The sequence below is a fragment of the Solea senegalensis genome, linkage group LG15 (assembly GCF_019176455.1).
Source record: "Solea senegalensis isolate Sse05_10M linkage group LG15, IFAPA_SoseM_1, whole genome shotgun sequence".
NCBI classification, from domain to species: Eukaryota; Metazoa; Chordata; class Actinopteri; order Pleuronectiformes; family Soleidae; genus Solea; species Solea senegalensis.
The window spans coordinates 11,329,049-11,350,717 of NC_058035.1; the positions used below are offsets into that span (position 1 = coordinate 11,329,049).

A 21,669-nucleotide genomic window follows, 5' to 3' on the forward strand; every position below is an offset into this window, starting at 1 on the left:
CATAGCCTCTTTTAAAACGGAACATTTCTTGTTAATACACACATTTGTCAGCTTGCTACTATAACGCCACCTAATGGTGCATTCAAGTAGCTACACTTTTTAACAGGCAATGTTAGTTGCATTGTCACCACGGAGTTTACTGTTCAAACTGCATGTTTTATATAGAGTAAATTATATTTATATTAGATTTTCAAATATTGTGTAGGTAGGGTGGTAATGCATCTGGAACTGGATTGGATTGGAGTCAGTATGTCACACAAATGTCACTATTGAAGAAAAATATAAATATTAATATAAATTAAACGTTTCAGTAATACAGCTGGGTATTTGTTAGAAGTCTGGAGGCTTGTCTATATTCAGTTACTGGCTTAAACCCTGTCTATTTAAATGGTGGCCCGTGGAGCACATGCAGCCCATAACCAACTTCTTAGTGGCCCAGCCTGTGGTTCCACAAGAAATAACTAGACAAGCAATTTTCACTATCCTTCAAAGATTCCTACATACATCCTTACAGTAGTCTGATAGCATTGATAGTACTTTTGTATTTTGTTAAAGGGACTTTAATGTCGTATATGACATATGTGTATCTTATTTCAAAGAGAAACAAATGCTAATATTGCAAAACGATTTGATTTTATGCACTTTGACCTGCACCTGAGATGACAAACACGTTTGACAAGCCATTGTTTACATTCATACATGTGCAACCCTTTGGAACAGTAAAACTATCTGCAGAGAAAAAAGTCTACTCAACGGTTTTCAAAATGTCAGAGTTGACATATGACGTAAGTAAAGAAATCTGGGGTGTGACCGTTTTCAAGAGAACATGGGTGTCCCATTTAAAATAAAGTTACAAGTTCTCCTGGGATCTAAATTCGAAAAGAAAATCCCCCCGTCTATGGAAGGTATCGGACACTCAATTTCCCATAACTCTTCAGTGCGATCGTTATGGTGTTTCCGCCGTACGTCACTTCCTCTTCCTTCCGCTTTTGACACCACTCTAGCGCCGGCTGCGTGGTTTAGCTGCGTTAGCTAGTACAGCACACATAATCTCATATTTTGCTTTGTTGTACAACGCTTTTAACAACAGTAGCTGAAACGATGTCGTACCACGACGAAGAAGAGGCCACTAAAACGGTATTTCATCACAGCCACACGAAAAGCTTTCACGAATCATAACGACACGCTAATTAGCCGTAGCCACTTACGTGCTAAGCTACATCCTACAGCATAACAGAAGCAGATATACTCCTTCTGTAGATCATACAACCGAATATATTTACTGTAGTCTGTCTAACGCCTATTATGCTCTTGTTGGGTATGAGGATAACGTAAGAAACGAGGACTATTAACTATCTGCTTTGTTTTCAGTACGATCCATATGACTACGACCTGCACACCGGTTAGTATACACACACACACACTCTAATAATATCAAGGCATGACGTTGTATTTCCTTTATTAACTGTTTTCACACTTAAAACCATGCCGAACATCGACTTATAGCTGAACAAATCTGTTAAGCAGTATTTCATGTTGGCTTTATTCAGGCTGCAAAGAAAAATCTGGTTATCTTTGCATATTCAGATTGGTGTTTGTAAGTGTGGGCAATTTTGTTTCAAACCTTTGGTGATTGGTTAAAATACAATTCATATTATATTTTTTACAGATGTGTCTCAGTGTGAACACTCTGGCTGCTCAAGGATGATGCATCTTCATCTTCCAGCAAGATTGGTTATGCTTGGTCCCACAAATTTGATAACTTGTATTTAACACTGCAGAGTGCAGACAGTCTGGGTGAAAAGATCTGATTTGAGAAAATAAATTGTCTGCTGTCTGAACACAGCCTCAATGCACTTGGAGTAGATGTAGTGTGTGCAGTGTCTCATTCATCCTCACACCATCTCTCTGCAGGTGATCCCAAAGCAGACCTGGCCTATGAGAGGCAGTATGAACAGCAGACATACCACGTCATTCCAGAGGTGATCAAGAACTTCCTGCAGTATTTCCATAAAACCATCTCTGACCTGATTGACCAGAAGGTTTATGAGCTGCAGTCCAACCGGGTCTCTAGTGAGAGCATTGAGCAGAAGATCTATGAGATCCAAGATGTCTATGAGAACAGGTAATCCCTGCAGTGATGCAGTATTAAAAGAGACATTAGATCTGCATGTTTGTGTGTGGGAGATGGCCATATTATCTTACTTAACACTGTTTTTTAGTTGGAACAAGTTGACTGACCGTTTCTTCAAGACATCTCCCTGGCCAGAGGCTGAGGCCATTGCGTCACTTGTTGGTAGTGGTGAGTGTATCATCAGTTTTTTTCTATTTCACACGACCATGTGTTTTTCCCTTGGCAGAATGTTTAACTATTGAATTGTTTCTGAAAATGTGGCAAATAAAATGTACTTTTTTTCTCAGTAGTTCTCTGTAGTTACTAAATGTAAGAGAAGTATATGGATATTGATTGATTGTATTTGGAGAGTTTACAGTTTTAAATGAGGAACATTTGATATTCTTTTGAACAGGCTTCACAATGTAATGGAAAATAATTTGGTGTTTGCTCTGTGTCCAACAGATGCCGTGTTCCTGATCTTGTATAAAGAGCTATACTACAGACACATCTATGCTAAAGTCAGCGTAAGTAACAACTCAAAATAAACTGTTATCACTCACCGCCGTTGTTTTGAGAAACCTCAGAAACCTGTCCAGTATTGTTTTATGTAATCTTTTCTTGATAATTAGGGCGGACCAACATTGGAACAGAGGTTTGAGTCGTACTACAATTACTGCAACCTCTTCAACTACATTCTCAGTAAGTTTCAACAACTTTTCTCAGTTTTCTCTCATTGGTGGTTACTAGTGTCAAACAACAACTGATGAAAAGTCAGTTATAGTAGAGTATTTCTGATTGGACACAGATGCTGATGGCCCGGCTCCTCTGGAGCTTCCAAACCAGTGGCTCTGGGACATCATTGATGAGTTCATCTATCAGGTAGAGTAAATTATATGCTTAATATACCCTCAGTTGACTTTCCTCGTTATAATAGAGAGACAAATATGTATGTCATGATGTCAAAAATAAAGATGAAGGGTGAAAACATAGTGCCACCCATTTTTAACTTAAACAGAGTAGATAAATAATATTTAGTAACTGACTAACTTGACGTTAGACAGTTAATGTAAATATGTTTAACATGGACACTTCTCTTCAGTTCCAGTCTTTCAGTCAGTACCGCTGTAAGACGGCCAAAAAGTCGGAGGAGGAGATTGAGTTCCTGAGGAACAACCCAAAGATCTGGAATGTCCACAGTGTCCTCAATGTCCTCCACTCACTGGTGGACAAGAGCAACATTAACCGGCAGCTTGAGGTGTACACCAGTGGAGGTAATAGACAGTTGATGAGCATTTTTTTTAACTGACTCAATACAGCACCTTTTTGTTGCATTTTCCTTTTTCATTAATATACTAAAATTGATTTTGTTGCATGATGAAGGAGACCCAGAGAGTGTGGCCGGAGAATATGGGCGTCACTCCCTGTACAAGATGTTGGGTTACTTCAGCTTGGTGGGGCTCCTAAGGCTTCACTCTCTGCTGGGGGATTATTATCAGGCCATCAAAGTCCTGGAGAACATCGAACTCAACAAGAAGGTGAGACCTTATTTACTAACCAGTGCAGAGAGGAACATGCATGAGTACTGCTGATGATGACAGTCATGACACTTATATATTGTGCTTCCCATCTCCCAGAGCATGTACTCCCGTGTGCCCGAGTGTCAGATCACCACATATTACTATGTTGGTTTCGCCTACCTGATGATGAGACGCTACCAGGACGCCATTCGAGTCTTTGCCAACATTCTGCTGTACATCCAGAGGACGAGAAACATGTTCCAGAGGTCCACATATAAATATGAGATGGTCAGTCAGAACAGTGCTCTTTGATCACTAGCTTGATTGTGATTGTTTGCTCAAGTAATTGGTTCTTACTCTTACCCTTTATGTAGAACATGGAAGAGTCAGGCTGATGCTGAAAGCACGAAGTTTACACATCTTAGTTGATCATTATTCCCCTTTTCCAACTTTGAGTTTGAGGTTATTGCAGTTTGAAAGCATACATAGTAAAAGCTCTAATAAGATGTGTTGTTTTCATTTATTTATAGATCAACAAACAAAATGAGCAGATGCATGGTCTGCTGGCCATCGCTCTTACCATGTATCCAATGCGCATTGATGAGAGTATCCACACCCAACTAAGGGAGAAGTATGGAGACAAGATGCTGCGAATGCAGAAGGGGTAAGGAACTAGCTCTTTATATCACTGTGGAACAGAAAAGCATTTAGGGTTTAGCACAAGTCTTTTTGTGTACTGTAGGTGTCAGTGGTGAACAGCAGCAGTAATGTTTTTTTTTTTTTTTTCTTCTGCTTATCAGAGACCTGCAGGTGTTTGAGGAACAGTTCAGCTTCGCCTGTCCGAAGTTCTTGTCTCCTGTTGTGCCAAACTATGACAACGTCCACCCCAACTACCACAAAGAACCTTTTCAGCAGCAACTGAAGGTCTTTGCTGAGGAAGTTCAACAGCAGGCCCAGCTCTCCACCATCCGCAGGTTGGAATTAGATCTCTTTTCCAGTGACTCAGATACACTTGAATTAGTTACAGATAATTTAATTTAATTAGTTTAGAGAGACCGGTTGAATAAATCAGTGTGTCCCCTGCAGCTTCTTGAAACTGTACACCACCATGCCAGTAGCCAAGCTGGCAGGATTTCTAGACATGACTGAGCAGGAGTTCCGTATTCAGCTGCTCGTCTTCAAACACAAAATGAAGAACCTGGTGTGGACCAGTGGCATCTCAGCTCTGGAGGGAGAGTTCCAGTCTGCTTCCGAGGTCGACTTTTACATCGACAAGGTGCGTTTGTTACGCCTGTTAAACCAAAGTCACGTCATTGACATTTTTATATCGTCTCATACAGTGAGAACAGGACATTTCACAGCAGGTACATGCTGTATAATAAAGTAAAAGGTAAATAACATGGCTTACTGTTGTGTATGCCTGATGAGCTCTTTCTCTACCACAGGACATGATCCACATTGCTGACACTAAAGTTGCCCGTCGGTATGGAGACTTTTTCATCAGACAGATCCATAAGTTTGAGGAGGTGAGTATGGAGCAGGTTGGCTTCTGGGTGAAATAGAAACACCAAAAATCTTAAGTAGCTTCCTTTTTAAGGCATTTAAAAAAAAACAAAAAAAAACTGATATTGATGTCACAAAATATTTCTTTGTCCCCCTACAGCTGAATAAGACGCTGAAGAAAATGTCAATCACTGGCACCACCGCAGCATCAGGAACCACCACTAGCCGAGGAGTCTGACCAGCAGCAGTGACGAAGAGCTGAGTCCTCGGCCCTCTCGGTCTCTTTCAAGCATTTTGACAACTATTACAGATGATAGCATTTTCTATGTAACAATAAAAAAAGATGAAGTGGTGTGCTAAATCCATGGTTTCCTTTCTGATACTTTTCCAGCACTTCCATGACCACTAGATGGCAGCATTTCCCAAGTGTTCACTATGGCGTACAGTATACTGAGCTGTTAAAGTGAACTGTAATAGAGATATTTCTGTTGATTCCGAGTGGAATTCAGTATACTTGGGTCACTTGCATCATTATAGTTGACGGTCAGTTTCTCTTATGTTTGTTCCGAATGGACCTTTGAGAACAATAGAGGTCCAACTAGAGGAAGTCATTGTTGTCGTCATGGGGGGATAAATATTTAGTTTCATGGGTCATTAAGGCTTCTCACATCCTCAGACCTTAAGAGTCTGCGTGACTTTTATTTTTGCTGCATTTGTTGCCACATTTATTATCCCACTGAGGTCAGAGACCATTGCATATTTCTTTTATTATCACATATCATCCAACAACAATTCCCAACACAGATCTCAGGGCTTATGACAAAAGAAATAAAAATTTACAAAATGAGAATATAAAAAAAAAATTAGAAACACACCACTCGTCGGAAACGATATCAGTTGTCATACGAAAGGAAATAAAATGACATACATCATAGCACAATATACATATATTCCAAATATCCATAATTATATTTTACCTAGTTTGGTAAGCCAGCATTTGTCTTTAAAAATATCTTTTGATTCCAGCACATTTTCTATAAAATAAAAAAATAAAGCAAACATTGCTCTTTTTGAGCATGACTCTTACTCCATTGGGTGGCAGTGGAAAGTCTGTGGGCACAACGCCATCTTAATGTCTACAAAACCTGGATAAATCATATTTATTGAAATTCTATTTATACATTTAATTTTTTTGCAAGACTTTCTCTGGCTTCCTTTACTAAAAGGCTCACTTTTTTTTTCTTCATGTGGCTCCATTCTGAGATGATCGTCCGCCATAATCATTCAATCACTTAATCACTTAAACGGCGAGGAGTCCTCTTGCTCACGACTGTCAGTCCATGCTAAAAATGGAAAGCAGGAGTCAGGGCCAGCGTCTAAATGTTCGTCACTGCTCTGCAGGTGAGAGTTCTTCAAGCACTGATCCAGGAAATCTCTTCATAAGAACACAGCACTGTAATAACTTTACAGTGGTCTTTCTTTCTCCTGGTGTAAAATTAACTGGGGAAAATATTCAAAGTGCTTTCGAATGACCATCGATAATTTCCCACCGACAGAATCATTTATTATCTGACTAAGTTTTAACTCATTCAGCACTGAATTAAAAAAACATTATAATGCAATAAGGACTTGTGTCATTATCTTTAGAGTCTCATTAATGGCCATCTGCTGGTCTGAGTGTGTGTATTTGTGTTTGTGTAAGTGTCTGCAGTCCAGGTATGACTTCAAATCTTAGTTAGTTAATGAGAATGAGGCACCGTCTGCCCATTTTAAGGTCATGGATCAAGTAGCCTCTCCCATACGCAGTGTTCATTTCTTTCTTTTCCAGTCTGCTCATTGCATGAAAATCAGTGATACCAGTAGATTTTGTCTTGCTGAAAACTGGTGCCCTGGTGATTTTCCATTTCCTACAGGTCATTTGAGTAAGCCTTCTCTTGAAGTGCCAACAGTGGGATCATCTTCAACACAAGATCCACTCAAACCAACTCAGAGCAAGTCCTCCAGCAGGCTGCCTCACTGATGCACTGAAGTTGGCTGATAAGGTACCGTAGACTACATACACTCCTCCTCCAGTCCCCCCCTAACCTGGGTGGCAGTGTGGAGGCACAAGGACACACACAAGTCTTGATTGCGCTCAGACCAGCGAGGCCTCGGCTAGTCATAACTCTGTGATTTCCAGAGGACTCTCCGACAGGGTGTCTCCGTCCTTGTGACGGTGCATTGGGGTGGACTTGGCCGACTCTGTGCGGGCGTTGCGCTCATTATAAAGCCCCCCATCAGCGTTTAGAGCCTCCAGAGAACGAGCCAGAGCCCGCTGGTCGTCCTCTGGCAGGCTGTTGAGGTCAGAGGTCAGGAGGGTACCTGTGCTGCCATGGACCACGTGCACACCTTCGGGCCCCTTCAATTCCACAGGAAGCTTGTGCTTAAAGCGCAGGGTGCCGCGACCACCGCCCATGCCCAGGCGCTCATCCTCGTCTTCGTCGAGGTCGCTCTGGATCAGCTTTTGAAGGACAGGAGAGGAGAGAAGCAGAACAACTGACAAGATGAGAATGATAACAAGTTGTCTTTGCAAAGTATTTATACCAACATTAAAGGTCCAGAGTGTAAAATTTAAGTGACATTATTTTCATTTGACAAAAATTGAATATTTGGTTTTATTACTTCAAAATAAGCCTTTTATATTTATATCAAGGGCCGACTAAGCTCTACAGAGGAGTTTTGATGCTAACTGAAGGCTACATAGGTTCTCCAACACACTTTGAAGGGAAAGGGTGAGGTGAGAGATATTTGGCTGTAACTTCACCAATAAATATTGCAATATTTTACACACTTTACCTTTAAGGTCACAGGAATACATGTGATTTGTATGGAATAGATTTTATGGAAGGGCTAGACAGAGGTACACCAGAAGAGGAAATCCTTTCAGGCAAAAAGAATCCATAGATCGGACAGAAATGTGTAAATGCCTTGAAAAAACAGCAGAGAAAAGTTGCCACACCACACTAGCTGACAGAAGATCAGAATAAGAAATCAAAGGAAAGCAAGATCACTCTCCAGCGGGGTGCAGGAGCAGGAGCAGTAAGTGCAAACAGATCATCCAGAGTTTTCCAGAGCCCACCTCAGTGACTGAAGAGTGATCTCCCTGACTGGTGGACACAGTGACGAGTCGAGCTGCAAAGAGCTTTTTCAGCCTCAGGTAGTCGTCCAGGACCACCTTCAGCAAGGAGCCCTGACAGGACAGCAGTTAGGATCAAACACAGTCTCTCACCTCAAGCACCCTCACTCCCGCAGTAGTCATAAATGAGATTATACAGCAAGAACTCAATCATCAATAACCAATCTTCACGTCCTCGTGTCTCTTCTTCTCGTGGCTGACTGGAGTAGGTCCTGTGTCTCGTCCTGTGATCTTGTCCCGCACAGTGTTTTAGTACAGATGGATGGAGAGAATAACTCGACCAACAACAGAGTGAATGTCTTCATACAGTATGTGTGTTTCCCTGGATAAACTTAAATGTCTCATGTCTCACCTTGATGGGCCCCTCCCTCATAATCTGGCCCAGTTTAGCGATGTTGTCGTACTCCTGAATGGCCGCTCTCAGGTAACGATCATCCTCTGGTTTTGCTTGAGGCTCTCGACCGAATGTTCCCTGTCAGGTCAAAGGTCATTTAAAGATATGAACACTCTTCCTGCAGTATAATCTATGAAGACTCTTGTTGTGAGACCTATAGAAGGTCAGTTTAAAGTAAATACTGACGTGAGTGCGCGCCGGGCTGTTCCACAGGTCAGTTATCTCACTCAGGTTCTCCGGCAGGTCGTCCTCATGGTCAGCCTGAGCGGCCAGTTCCAGGTTGTGACAGAATGGGTCCAGCCACACTGGATTAGCCCTAAAGAGGCAAATGCATGTTGCAAAGTTTAGTCATATGACGGAGTATTAGGGCCACGTTGAGAAAAAAAATGATCACAGACTTCGAGAATAAAGTCTCAATTTACAAGATTAAAATCGTAAATTATCAAGAATAAAGTTGTAAATTATCAAGAATAAAGTTGAAAATTTACGATTAAAGTCTCAATTTCCGTAGATTTATGTGGCCCTAATACTGTTGTATTATAGGCTTTCAAATAACAGATTACACAGATTACTAGATTAGCAGTTATTAGGATAAAGACATGAAATAGAATGATTTATTGCAAGTTATTATGTTGCACAAAAAAGGTAAAATAAAAACATGTTGCTGGCACTTTTGGAAATAATTTGCTGTGACCTCTCGGGGTTTCCTTGTCTTCCCCCTCGCTCTTTAGAATATTCATCATAACACATGAAAAAAATACTGCAAGAAAAACAACACAAATTGATATTTGCAGGGAATTCCATTGTGTGCCCTCGAGTTGTGAAAATGAAGCTATTTTCTCACCCCTCAAAAGAGTACTTGTTGGTGTTGGGCATGTCCAGGATATCCATTAGACCCTGGTTCCCTGGTTGGCAGAGGAATAATAATTGTGTGAGTAACACAGGCTTTTTGTTGTGCTCTACATAGACGGATGATAAAAGCTTCACGCTGACACTAACAGCAGGTGGAGTCGTCCCCTTGATAAAAGCTGCGTCTCACCTGTTGATCCTGCGACGATGGCTTTCAGCTTTCTCTGGTGTCTGAAACACAGCAGGAAGTCAAGAGGAGACAAAAACATGTTGATGACTCGGCTTAGACTACAGACCGAGAGACTAAAAACACGGGCCTTGGCAGCAGACTTTGAATATTTCAGGACACACAAAGCACATGTGCTGAATGATTCTTACACTCGACGATAATGCCAGTTCATTGTGACAAACAGAATTCCTGCCAAGCACAGCAGGACGGCGAGAATGATGATGACCAGCTGGAAAAAGAGTAAAGAGAGAAAAGTTAATGAGCAGAAAAGAAAAGACTGTAGGTTTCCATCACGGCTTCACAGACCTGAAGTGTGGAGAGATCATCTGGCAGTTTGTCCCCAACAGCAGGCTGAACATCCACAACATTGTACGTCCTGAAGAGGCTTCTCAGCTGCTCCTTGTTCTCATCAATCATCTGGATCACCCTGAGAACCACCAGGACGGCAGTGTTATTATTTAAGCCTGGATTAAAGGATTTATTTATGTGAGGAAGGGTTACCTTTCAACATCGAGGATGGTGTTGGTCTGATTATTGACGACATGGATCAGCATGTCGGTCTGTGCGTAATTGACCCGGCCTTTCTTGTCCACGTGAAACTGATACAAAAGTAAGACAAAACATGTTGTGTGCAACATCCACACAATGGCAATGACAAAAACTTTTTTTTTTTCTTTTTTACCTGAATGTCATCCAAGTTGACGGTGGCGCCGGTAATGTTGGACAACAAGTTAACAAAGTCTTCCTGATTTTCACGGACCAGATCTGGGATCTCGTTGAAGACTATCTTGACCCTCTGGTCGTCGCGGAGGATATAGATGTTCACGTTGGTGGTTGTACTGTGTCCAGCAAAATCGCAGGCCAAAATCTCCAGCTGAAAGTAGCCTGGATTGTAGGCCGTGAAGAGGTCATAGGTTCTGATGATGCCATCAGTCAAACCTGCGGGAATCGTGGGGCACAATATTGTCTCTAATAAGACACAGATTTTTGACTGAGCTGATATTTCATTATTTTCTTGTCAACAAATCCAAAGAAAAAGCAAAACTGACAACAGAAGTATTCTGCCAACTAACATCTCCAGTGTGTTGATACATCTTATTCCAAACTGTCGTAGAGTTTCACCATAGCTGTACAAGAACAAACATCACAAACCTCCTCGAAACAACAAATCAATGGACCATGACTAGAGACACTGAGGAAGTTAGAATGAAACTAATGACTCTCAGACTCAGTGATGATATATTTTTATCTTTTACGTGTAACCAGTTTTTGTCCAATAGTTTTTCCTTACTAATATGTGTAATTATGTTACTGACACTGAGCAGCGGTTTCAATTCATTTGTCAATATACAGTCGTGCTAGTGTACAGCTTGATTTTGAAAGTAAAAACTGAACATACAAAACATTAAATATAAAAATAAAATGCACATCACAGGAACTTTATGAGAAGAAAACATGCCTCTAAACTGTACTGACCAAAAACAGCCTGAATCCTGCATGTAATGGTGCTCACCAATGGTGAAGATGCTGCCGACATCCTCACTCCCGTTGCTCTGTGACTGGAAGTAGCGGATTGTAACGATGTGGTACTGGACCAAACTGTTGTTACCAATGTCATTATCTAGAGCAACAACCTTGATCAACTCTGAACCCACTTTGGCATTTGCTGCAACTCCTGGAACAGGGAAACAGAGGAGGAGGAGGAGGAGGAGGAGGAGGAGGGTTATGGTGGTTTCACACAGACCAGCAGACACATGTTCTGTACATGCAACAACACAAGATGACCTGCGGTGTACTCCGCCTTAACGAAGTGTGGTTTCTGGTCATTGATGTCCTCCAGTTGGATGCGGACTTCCAGCAGGCTGGGGTCTCGGGCCGGATTCAGCGCTTTAGCTCGCGCTGCCCTCTGACCCCTTGGCGGAGTCCAGCTCCTGTTGCTGGAAGCCTTGATGATGATGGAGTAGGCCGGGATCTCCTCCCTGTCCAGATCCTTATACAACTTCAACTCTCCGTCCAGACTCAAGCCAAAGTTGCCATCACTGTTTCCTCCTGGGGGAAGAGAAGGAAAAGATTTATGTTCTAAAGCAACAAAAGAATTCAGCTTTATAAAAGAAAGATGGATTCATTCAAATGTCATCATTTGTGTTTCCGAGATTGAGGACTTTATTCTGACAATTTCACTACATTTTTATCATCAACAGCAACATACATGTACGGCTATGCGTGAAGATAAAAGCATCACCTGCGATGAAGTAGTACACGACTGCATTGGAGCCTTCGTCTGCGTCCAAAGCTCTGGTGATGTTGCCCACAACAGTTCCTGGAGGGGAGTGCTCAGGCACGGACAGCAACTGATAAGGCAAGCTGCCACGCTGATGAGCGCGCACACACGCACGCACGCACGCACGCACGCACGCACGCACGCACGCACGCAGAAAGATAGAAACATACAAAACACATTAATAGAGGAATAGATATAATGTACAGATTATCTTTTGTATCACATTAGGGCATGTTCTTACCGGTGGTTTGAGGAAGACAGGTTCATTGTCATCAATGTCCAACAGCGCCACCTGCAGAGGCTGTGTGGTCTCATAAGGCACTGGCTGGCCCATGTCACGGGCAACAATAATAAGCTGATAGAGACATTTGGACACAGTTAATGAGGCACAGAGCTGCACATAAATGTGTATGCAGTAGCTGGTGTTTGACCAGAGAGGAAGTAGATTAGCCAATTTTTTTATCACAACACATGTATATTTTCAATACTTGATGCTAAACTGAAGATTCCCATCCATATCAAACAAATAACATTACTAGATACCAATATTTTGGGGTTTAGGGGTTTAGTTTAATGACTCACAATATGGAGGGCTTGTTTTTCTCTGTCCATTTTCACAGTTGTTGTGATGACTCCAGACAAGGGATCGATGTGGAAGTTTTCCCAGTCTCTGTTACCTGCTCCAGTCTGCAAGAAGGAGTAGCGGACCTCGCCATTCACACCCTCGTCTGAGTCTGTTGCATACACCTCATACACAGGCAGGCCGGGAGGCTGCTCCTACGAGGAGGGCAGAGAGAATCAGGGTGTGAATTTGCTATTTTGATCAAAATAACACAAAGTGTCAAGGGTGCTATCTAAGTAGAGACCATTTACCATCTATAAGAACCTCGATATGAGATTTAAAAACAAACAAGTCAATAAAGAGCATTCATACTGACAATAACACATTCTGAGACAGCAGATACCTCTGAGATATGGATGATGGTTCCATTAGCGGGCCGGACAAACACAGGTCTGTTGTCATTGACATCTATGACTATGATGATCAGGTCTGCGGTGCCCCACAGGGGAGGACGCCCCTGGTCAGTGGCCACCACAGTCAGGTTAAAACGTTCAGAAGACTGAAGCAGACGGCGAGAACGCACCAGGCCTGTGTTTGGATCCAGGGAAAATGCATCTAAAAGGGAAAAAAGGAAGTTTATAGATGGCTCCAGAAACAATTAAGACCATCATTTTCTCTTTTTTTATTAAATGTAAAAGTACCACCAAAAAAAGAACCACCTATAATGACAAAGTGAAAACACAATTTGTTTTTTTATTTATTTATTAATGATTCAAATTCAACCTAGAATCTCTAATTTACTGAAATAAATAATTTAAGTGGTATGCTTTTAGCAGCACTTGGTTATCTGAGCAATTGTCATTCACATGAAATATAAAGCAATTCCTAATAAGTCAGTTGATTTCATCGAGACTCTGCTCAAAACATCAACAAGTAAGACAAAAAGTGTTTTAGAAAGCAACAACAAATTATAGCTTTAAGGAAAACTGAAGCAGACAGGAGGCCCTCAAAGACCAGTTCACTGATCCATACCTGAGTGGGCTCCCAACATGCTGTAGAGCACTGCTCCATTCTCTCCTTCATCCAGATCGGTAGCTTTCACTGTGATGACAGACGTGCCACTGGGCTCGTTCTCAAACACGCTGGTGTTGTACACTCGCTCCGTGAAGCGCGGCCGATAATCGTTGACGTCGAGAACAGTCACCAGAACCTGATTTGCATCAACAGGCAGATGACGTATGAGATTATTTCAAACACAGAATATTCTTGACACAAGGCTGTGTTCTGTAAAAGATCGTATTGTGGATATATGACACACAGGGCCACAGACACACAAGCATAGCAGTACTAAAAATAATATACGACAGGCAGTGAAACCTACACATCTTATCTTCATCTTCAAGTTTCTCATAAACTTTTAGCCACAGAGTATAGTCTTTGATATTAATACACTTGTCCCTGTGTCTCTACAGCAGGAGATCTTTACCTGGATAGAGTTCTCTCGTCTGTTGTTGGGGCTGCCGCCAGGGTTATCGCGGGCGACTGCCGTGAGAGTGTAATGGTCCTTTGTCTCTCTGTCAAGAGGAGAGAGGATGTATATCTCTCCCTGACACAGAAGAGAAGGGATAATTAGGGAAGGAAGTGCGGCGTTTGACAGGGAGTGGTGGTTGTATTATGCCTCTATTCGTGTCTGTGTGCATGACAGAAATGGAGCACAGAGTGAAAATATTTAAACTGTCTTTTATTAAACTCTTTAAACTTTCCAGGCAGGATGCAATTCAGTGTTGACACCCAGAAGTAAATAACTGGGAGTCAAAAACACAATGGTGCTTGAATGCACACCACTCCTTACCAATAAATCAATACATTCACATTTTTTCTTGAAGCTCAAAGCTGTTTGGATGAAAGGGTTAACTTACAGTGGACGGTCTGATGCCAAACTTTCCCTCTCCGTCGACCAGGCTGTACTCTATGACAGCAAAGAGGCCAGAATCAGCGTCTGTAGCACTGACACGAACTATGGTGGTGCCCAGGTTCACGTTTTCAAACACAGGCTCCTACAAACATAGTCGAAACACACACTTTGGCTCAGGATTTTTATTCCTTTAACAAAAAAATAACAACTGGACTGGCTGACTAAATTAGATGACACTTGCTACAATAACAAACTGTTTAATCATTTTGAATAGCAACATTCTCATACACCCCGACATTTTACATAAAAAAAGCTACTTGAGATAAAGTGAGGAAGTAATGAACAAATAACACACTTTTAAAACAAAAAGCATTTCCAATCAGATCAAATAAAAACATACTGTAAATTTCGTCATATGTGCTTTTTGTCTTTAGTTTAATTTGAACTCTTCAGCTGCAGTAATTACATTAAAACAGTGTCACTCCTGGTTATTAAGTCCACCTGTACTTTTATCATTAAAACACACATGGTCTAACTTTTCGGCTCCCTTCATTACCTGATATGACGGCTGTAGAAAGACAGGGTTGTTGTCATTGATGTCCACAATGCGCAGATAAACTGGCAGCTCAGCAATCCTGGGAGGAGAACCATGGTCCTGGGCTCGAATTGTGAAATTCAGCCACTGTATCTGCTCAAAATCCACCGTCTGGTTGGCTACAATCTTACCTGGAACATTTTGAACACAGCGATGGTTACAGTCTGGATTCATCTTATCAGCACTACACATCATTGCTCTCTAGTAAGAAATTAAAAACAGGTCTCCCATGTGAATGAGACCCTGGGTCTCAATGAGTTGTTGCCAGTGTTGTGGATGAATTAGTTATTATTTTGAGACATGTGTTTGTTTGAGATGCATGTTGATGGCACTGTGTAAAGAGTTTTAAAAAGTAACTACCAATTGAAACAAAACTGTAACATGTACAGAAGCTTATTTCATACCAACAGATGGGTCCTCCAGTCTGACGTATCCACCTCGGGGCAAGTGAAGCAGCTGGTAGATGACCTGCCCGTTGGGTCCTTTATCCGGGTCAACAGCTGACACTGACAGTAGAGTTGTACCTGGCTGAGCTCCTTCCAAAATCTTTTCGGTGAAGTTGGACACTCCAAAGGGCCGGAAACGAGGAGCGTTGTCATTGACATCCAACACGTTGATGGTTAGTCTCGCTGCGTTGAAGAGAGACAGAGTGAAAACTGATTTCAAAAACTGAAAGAACGCACAAAACCGAAGCTAGGGTCGTCATTTGTAAATGAACTTACCATTGGGGACACTTCCTGACTTGTCGATGATGTCGCTGGCATTGTCATGTACGGACACAATGATCTCAAATGTCGCAACCTGCTCTCTGTTCAGCGGGTTGCGTACAAACACTGCACCTGATAACACACAGGAAAGCATCTTGTTTTTGTCCCACAAGTAAGACCCTGTGTTATTCAGTAAACTGGATCAGAAGATCCATGACTCACCAGTGTGTAGATCGATGCCAAAGGACTCCTGCAGACCATCCACTGGATTGTTCCCGTCATCCTTTGCCTCCACTGAGATGATGTAATACTCCAGCCGGGGATGAAGATCAAGGTCCTCGGCGGTGAGCGTGGCCACCACCACACCAGGCGGTGTGGACTCGTTGACACTAATCATTTTCAAAGTATCTAGGAAACGTGGGCGCGAGTCGTTGACGTCGTCCAGGATGACCGTGAGGGTGGCTGTGCCTGAAAGTGGGGGTGTGCCGCGGTCGATCGCCATGACGACCAGGCGGTAGGAACCACGGTCTTCTCTGTCAAGTGTGTTGTTGCCAACCAAGACCGCACCGGAGAGCGGGTCCACCACAAAACGGTCCTGAGCACCACTTTCCAAGCGATACATCAGCCAGCCGTTAGAGCCGGAGTCTGCGTCGGTGGCAGACAGCTGAGTCACCACCACTCCTGAAAGAGACACAAAAATGACACACACACGTGCACAAGCTTGTGTACATGTGACCACTAATTGCCATTTTCAAATTGTAAACCCTTTACACTTACACAGGGGAGTGCAAAGAATTTAAGTGCACATAATCTTGAAATGGAAATAGTCAATTCCCCTATTCCCTTTATTCTTCTGTCAGTGACAACTACAACCTTGTGAACACTGTAGATTTATATGCAAGTCATACTCCTCCTAGTACACTACATTAGGCAGCAGCCAGTGCACACACCTGTGGGGCTGTTCTCAGGGAGGCGGACACTGAAACTGGATGGACTGAAGACAGGAGGGTTGTCATTCTGGTCCAGGATGGTAACTGTCAGAGGGACACTGCTGTTTAAACCTCCTATGTCGTCAGCAACCAGAAATAGCTCGACCCGCGGCTCCTGAAACGCCTCGCGGTCCAGGTTTGCCCCCGGACGCACGCGTATCAAGCCTGGCAGAAGATGAAGAGACAATAACCTTTGCACGGCTCTGCTTCCTCTGTGTGTACGTGTGTTTCCTGAAGGAGTTACAAAAAATGTTACCAGTGTTGGCATCGACAGTAAAGAGGTCCCCTCTTGGTCCCAGCAGCCGATACTTCACTACAGCATTGGGTCCAATGTCTTTATCCTCAGCCAAGACCGGCCCATTCAACACTGTGACTGTGCTGCCTAAAGTTACAGACAAGTGAACAAGTAAACTCATTATAGTCATGAGGTTTTATGTAGTTTCATGATGCTTACTGATATATATATATATATATACACACACACATATATACACACATATATATATATATATATATATATATATACATATACATATACGCTATACATATGTGTGTAAAAAATAGTTTCATTGTAACAGAGACTTTAATGTTCTATATTCACAGAAATGTAAACCTACAACACCTCTCAACACTCAAGAGTCAAAGGAACAAAAAATAAACTCAACATGAACTGTACGTAAACAAATTCAGGAAGTGGTGGAGCAGACTGTAGTGTGTAGACGGTGTTTTGACACAGTGTTCTGTGCAGCAAGGAGAGATCACCACCAGCTACCTGCTGCAGAGTTCTCGGTGATTTCAGCCCTGTAACTGGTCCTGGTGAATACAGGCCTGTTGTCGTTCTCATCCAGTACGGTTATCACCAATAGGTCTGAATCCTGGAGTAGTGAGGGGTGGGAGTGGGTGTATGAACAAACAATTACATTAGTACAACATAAATATGAGAAAGGGACTGGAAAAGAAATAATAATAACCGTAGTACACAAGAGTATACAAAGCACGGCACTGTTAGAGAGTAAGAATACACCGTTTTTTGCATTTGACTTGTGTTAAGGACATCCCAGTACACTGCTGTCACTGTGCTAGTACTTGACTTGTTTGTTTGCAGCTGTGGACTGAAAAAAAGTGTCTCACCTTTTGCAGAGAGGTATGCCACATAACAGCTTTAAGAAGAAAAAAAACTTCACAACCACATTGTGAGTTGTGTCAGATTCATATTTTTTATCAGTAAACACTGCGTCATGAAGACCTCAATTTTAAAAAGACAGTGTAAGGCTGCAGCAGTAAAATGGCCACGTAAAACGAGGGGTCCTTTAACTCTGATTCATGCATTTTATTGTAATTTTGCAGAATGAGAACAGAAACGAGGTAAGAAGAGAGGCAACAGATGGAAAAGAAGGACGCAGTAAAGCAACATTATAGATGCCACCTGTCATAAAACACTAAGAACAACAACAACATTGAGCTCCCTCTTCCACTTAAAACAATGACATATGGCTTTTGTACAGCTTATTCATATTATATGGGCTTTTTGTGAAACTGCCTGTGATTGAAACGTATGAACACTTCTGGTAAGTGGGTTTACCCTGCGAGCAATGCGGGGATTCTCCGGGTTGTCTTTGACAGTGACGGTGAGTCTGTATTCAGCCACTCGCTCCCTGTCAAGCGGCCTGTTCACTTGCACCACACCTGTCTGAGAGACACAGAGACCAGAGATGAAGTCAAGCGTGTGCTTAGAAGTCCATACTTAACACGACTATTTGCTGGGACACTCTCCTGAAATAGGTTAAACTGATGCAAGGTGCCAGTCACAAGCCCTCTCCTCACAGGCTTTGCTATTTGTTTGACCACCCGCTCCACTGTTATAAGAGTCGCAGGTTGAAATGGTTCTAATCTTCATGCCTAAATCACACCATCCATCCATTCCTCTCACTGTGTCATTGATGTAAAAGGCCCCATCCTGGTTGCCGGCAGTGATGTTATAAGTGAGCAGTGCATTGCGTCCGCTGTCCGCATCGCGAGCTCGGATTCTGGCCACAGACGTGTGAATGGAGGCGCCCTCGCTCACGCTGGTGCTGTTAGGCAGGTTCAGGAGGACTGGATCGTTGTCGTTGATGTCTCGAACTTTGACCCCAACCACCACCTAAGGAAAAATAAAGAAATAGACAAAATTTGAAAATTCATAGATAACATGTAATAATAATAATAATAATTATCATATTTTAGCATTAAAAATATAATTTCAATTCAGTAAAGAGCTTCTACAAACTGGTATATTAACCATTACACACACATACAAAATGATTTTGACAACTACCAGTGCTGTTACTTTAGGGCAGCTGTGGCTTTGCGTGGTGGTCTAATAAATTAATAAAAGCACTGTGTATATACACAATGTATATAAACTATGACATGCCCCACTTTCTAAGAGAGACAAACTCATACGCAGGCTGATGAGTCATCTAACGATGTAGCACAGAAGTGAAGCTTGTTATGGGTAATAGTGATCAGCGAGTGTGCATACGTTTGTCCGTATGAATGTTTATAAAACCCACCGAGCTGTTGCGAGACGGGGTACCCAGATCTCGGGCTGTGACAGTGATGTTGTAGAAGGCTGTTGTCTCTCGGTCCAGCTCTATGTCTTTCCTCACCCGCAGCTCACCCTCCACGGGAGAGACCATGAACTCATCTGAGAGAGGAAGCGAAAAAGAGGCTCAGAGCTGCAGGGTTTAATTATTTATCACTATAGCCACAGAAATCCAGTCCAGCACTGACTCTGATAGTCTCCACCAGTGATGCTGTACTCCACTTTGCCATTGAGCCCAGAGTCTTCATCACTGGCTCTGAGTGTCCATACTCGAGGACCTGGCTGGCCCTCAGTAACATCGAAGGGCCCCTCGTAGGGTCTGGGGAAAGTTGGTGTCACATCATTCACATCTAGGACATTTATGAGGACCTAAAAGGAGAAGAGGAGAGGAGGAGACTGATCAAGTACAATTAGTCTACCAACAGGGTTTCCACTCTCACACCCTTGACACATACTGTACATAAATATCCATCATTAGGATTTATTGATCCACTATTGTTGTTTTTCATAACATATTTTTTGTTCTGAAATCCAAAACATTCACTAAACTTCATGTACAGGAAATATTAGTTGCATCTTTACTGTTGTGCTGGATGTCAAGCGAAGAGCAGGGTTTGGGCACTGGTCCGTTGCTGTGACAACCAGAGCGTAGTGTCCACTGCTGATCTCGAAGTCCAGCTCCTTTACAGCAGTGATTCTCCCCTAATTACACAGATCACACACAGATGATTAACCCCGTTTCTGATGTGGTTTGTAACGCGAGCGTATACTGCTCTCCATATCTCACCGAGATGCTGTTGATGCGAAAGGTCTGGATCAGGTTGCCCTGAGCGATAGCGTATCGCAAAGTGCCGTTCAAACCCTCGTCTGGGTCGATGGCTGTTACCGTGGCGATGGTGGCACCCACTGTGTCTGGTCCCTCGCTCAGCACTGTGACATACTCCTCCTCAGGAAACTCTGGGGCATTGTCGTTCTCGTCCACAATGCGCACATAGATGGTGGTTGAGGTCTGCGACAGAAACAAAGCGACGCAGTAAAACTTTTGCAGCTCTACCTACAATTTATGGCTTATTGTATCAAATCTTACAGACAAATTTGTAATTCACTTCCACCGTACGCTGTCTGCTGGACCTGCATGCGAGACTAGATGCGATACTGTAGTCAATTCATCATTATAATGGTGAACTAATCTGGTGATTTATCATCGTATAAAAGAGCAAAATTTCAAACACTTCCGTAATGTACATGATAGACAACCCTACAAAAAACACATGAGCATGACAGTCAGGTAATCACCATTTGTCAATTTACATTAAAGACTTAATGATATCTTTGCAGTCAAATTTAGACATTTTTTAACACGCTCCATCCACGACACACACACACACACACACCGTTACACATCATTCATCTCCACAGTGATGACAGCATTTTGCTAGAGATTAAACATATTGCTTCATCTTCGTCCATGAAGTGAAAAGTGGATGTAATATTCAGGATTCATTTAACGTGGGAAGAAAGGGTTGATTTTGTTTCAGGCAGATTGAAGTACAATATCTTAAGTGAACTAAAAGTAAATCGTAAAAGTCAGTGAGGCGGAGAGGAGATTCTGCATGTTGGCTGAAAGCTCTCGTTTCTTCTCCTGTCATCATCCCCCCTCTGAAGGGCAAAAGCAAAAGTGGATCCTGAAGGAAACCAGTTAATCATCACCACTAACAGGTTCGCATATGAAAGCCCAAGTAAAAGTATCATATTGAATTAAAGTCCGGGTGTTGGGTCAGTTGCTGCTCCACCAGTTTAACAAAAGAGTCTTTTCTCGGTTTAAAGAGACTGATGACATTTCACAATTCAACAAATAAAGAAATACTGTTTATCTATAAAAACAAAAAACAAGCTGCTTTTCATTATATGTTTATAGGCAACAAACCCTAATAAGAGTTAGCTGTAAGCAACTGGACTTGCTTAAATGAAGTTATAGACATTTCACCTCTCATCTATAAGAGGCTTCTTCAGCTTCTGAAGGCTGCACATCCATCTGCAGAGTCGTTCTGTGAAACAATGCAGACCATTCACCCGTTGACTCAGTTTCAGGTTATTAGTTTCACCTGAGTCACAAGTGTTTCTTCAACTTAACTCAAGCAAGTCCAGTTGCCCTCAGCACCTGAAGATGACTCTGACCTGGATGACTGGAAGTAAAGCTAAATAGTGAAGTGTGGGGACTTTGCTCATTTAGATCAGGTTTCATGTCATGTT

At 42.3% G+C, this 21,669-nt stretch overlaps 2 protein-coding genes across 3 annotated transcripts in view; one reads left to right on the top strand and one right to left on the bottom strand.

Annotated features, from left to right (window-relative positions):
- Nucleotides 1-980: 980 nt before the first annotated feature.
- On the top strand, nt 981-5,497 carry LOC122782133 (eukaryotic translation initiation factor 3, subunit 6 interacting protein). Of its 2 annotated transcripts, XM_044046345.1 has the most exons (15): nt 981-1,137; nt 1,372-1,402; nt 1,915-2,125; nt 2,223-2,302; nt 2,579-2,640; nt 2,746-2,815; nt 2,922-2,995; nt 3,216-3,387; nt 3,497-3,651; nt 3,751-3,921; nt 4,164-4,297; nt 4,434-4,607; nt 4,720-4,909; nt 5,079-5,159; nt 5,297-5,497. In XM_044046345.1, the coding sequence occupies exons 1-15, from the start codon at nt 1,102-1,104 to the stop codon at nt 5,372-5,374; spliced, it is 1,719 nt and encodes a 572-aa protein (XP_043902280.1). In that variant the 5' UTR covers nt 981-1,101; the 3' UTR covers nt 5,375-5,497. The 2 variants fall into 2 exon arrangements, with proteins under 2 accessions (XP_043902280.1, XP_043902281.1); XM_044046346.1 differs by lacking the exons at nt 981-1,137; nt 1,372-1,402; nt 2,223-2,302 and having other exon boundaries at nt 2,047-2,125.
- A 386-nt stretch (nt 5,498-5,883) lies between these two features.
- The window catches only part of cdh23 (cadherin-related 23), a 146,034-nt gene continuing 130,248 nt past the window's right edge, over nt 5,884-21,669 (bottom strand). Inside the window, exons 39-70 of the mRNA XM_044046344.1 lie at nt 20,204-20,425; nt 19,999-20,118; nt 19,605-19,785; nt 19,385-19,518; nt 18,763-18,972; nt 18,415-18,522; nt 17,605-17,707; nt 17,089-17,214; nt 16,794-16,997; nt 16,066-16,524; nt 15,859-15,975; nt 15,541-15,765; nt 15,098-15,267; nt 14,546-14,683; nt 14,113-14,232; nt 13,659-13,836; nt 13,030-13,241; nt 12,647-12,841; nt 12,306-12,419; nt 12,026-12,155; nt 11,569-11,832; nt 11,297-11,458; nt 10,466-10,722; nt 10,285-10,382; nt 10,090-10,210; nt 9,933-10,012; nt 9,745-9,785; nt 9,550-9,610; nt 8,892-9,021; nt 8,664-8,783; nt 8,255-8,365; nt 5,884-7,636 (exon numbers count right to left, since the gene is read on the bottom strand). Of these exons, the coding sequence (XP_043902279.1) occupies nt 7,295-7,636; nt 8,255-8,365; nt 8,664-8,783; nt 8,892-9,021; nt 9,550-9,610; nt 9,745-9,785; nt 9,933-10,012; nt 10,090-10,210; nt 10,285-10,382; nt 10,466-10,722; nt 11,297-11,458; nt 11,569-11,832; nt 12,026-12,155; nt 12,306-12,419; nt 12,647-12,841; nt 13,030-13,241; nt 13,659-13,836; nt 14,113-14,232; nt 14,546-14,683; nt 15,098-15,267; nt 15,541-15,765; nt 15,859-15,975; nt 16,066-16,524; nt 16,794-16,997; nt 17,089-17,214; nt 17,605-17,707; nt 18,415-18,522; nt 18,763-18,972; nt 19,385-19,518; nt 19,605-19,785; nt 19,999-20,118; nt 20,204-20,425 (5,253 nt within the window). The 3' untranslated portion in view covers nt 5,884-7,294. The remainder of the gene's footprint in view (nt 7,637-8,254; nt 8,366-8,663; nt 8,784-8,891; nt 9,022-9,549; nt 9,611-9,744; nt 9,786-9,932; nt 10,013-10,089; nt 10,211-10,284; nt 10,383-10,465; nt 10,723-11,296; nt 11,459-11,568; nt 11,833-12,025; nt 12,156-12,305; nt 12,420-12,646; nt 12,842-13,029; nt 13,242-13,658; nt 13,837-14,112; nt 14,233-14,545; nt 14,684-15,097; nt 15,268-15,540; nt 15,766-15,858; nt 15,976-16,065; nt 16,525-16,793; nt 16,998-17,088; nt 17,215-17,604; nt 17,708-18,414; nt 18,523-18,762; nt 18,973-19,384; nt 19,519-19,604; nt 19,786-19,998; nt 20,119-20,203; nt 20,426-21,669) is intronic.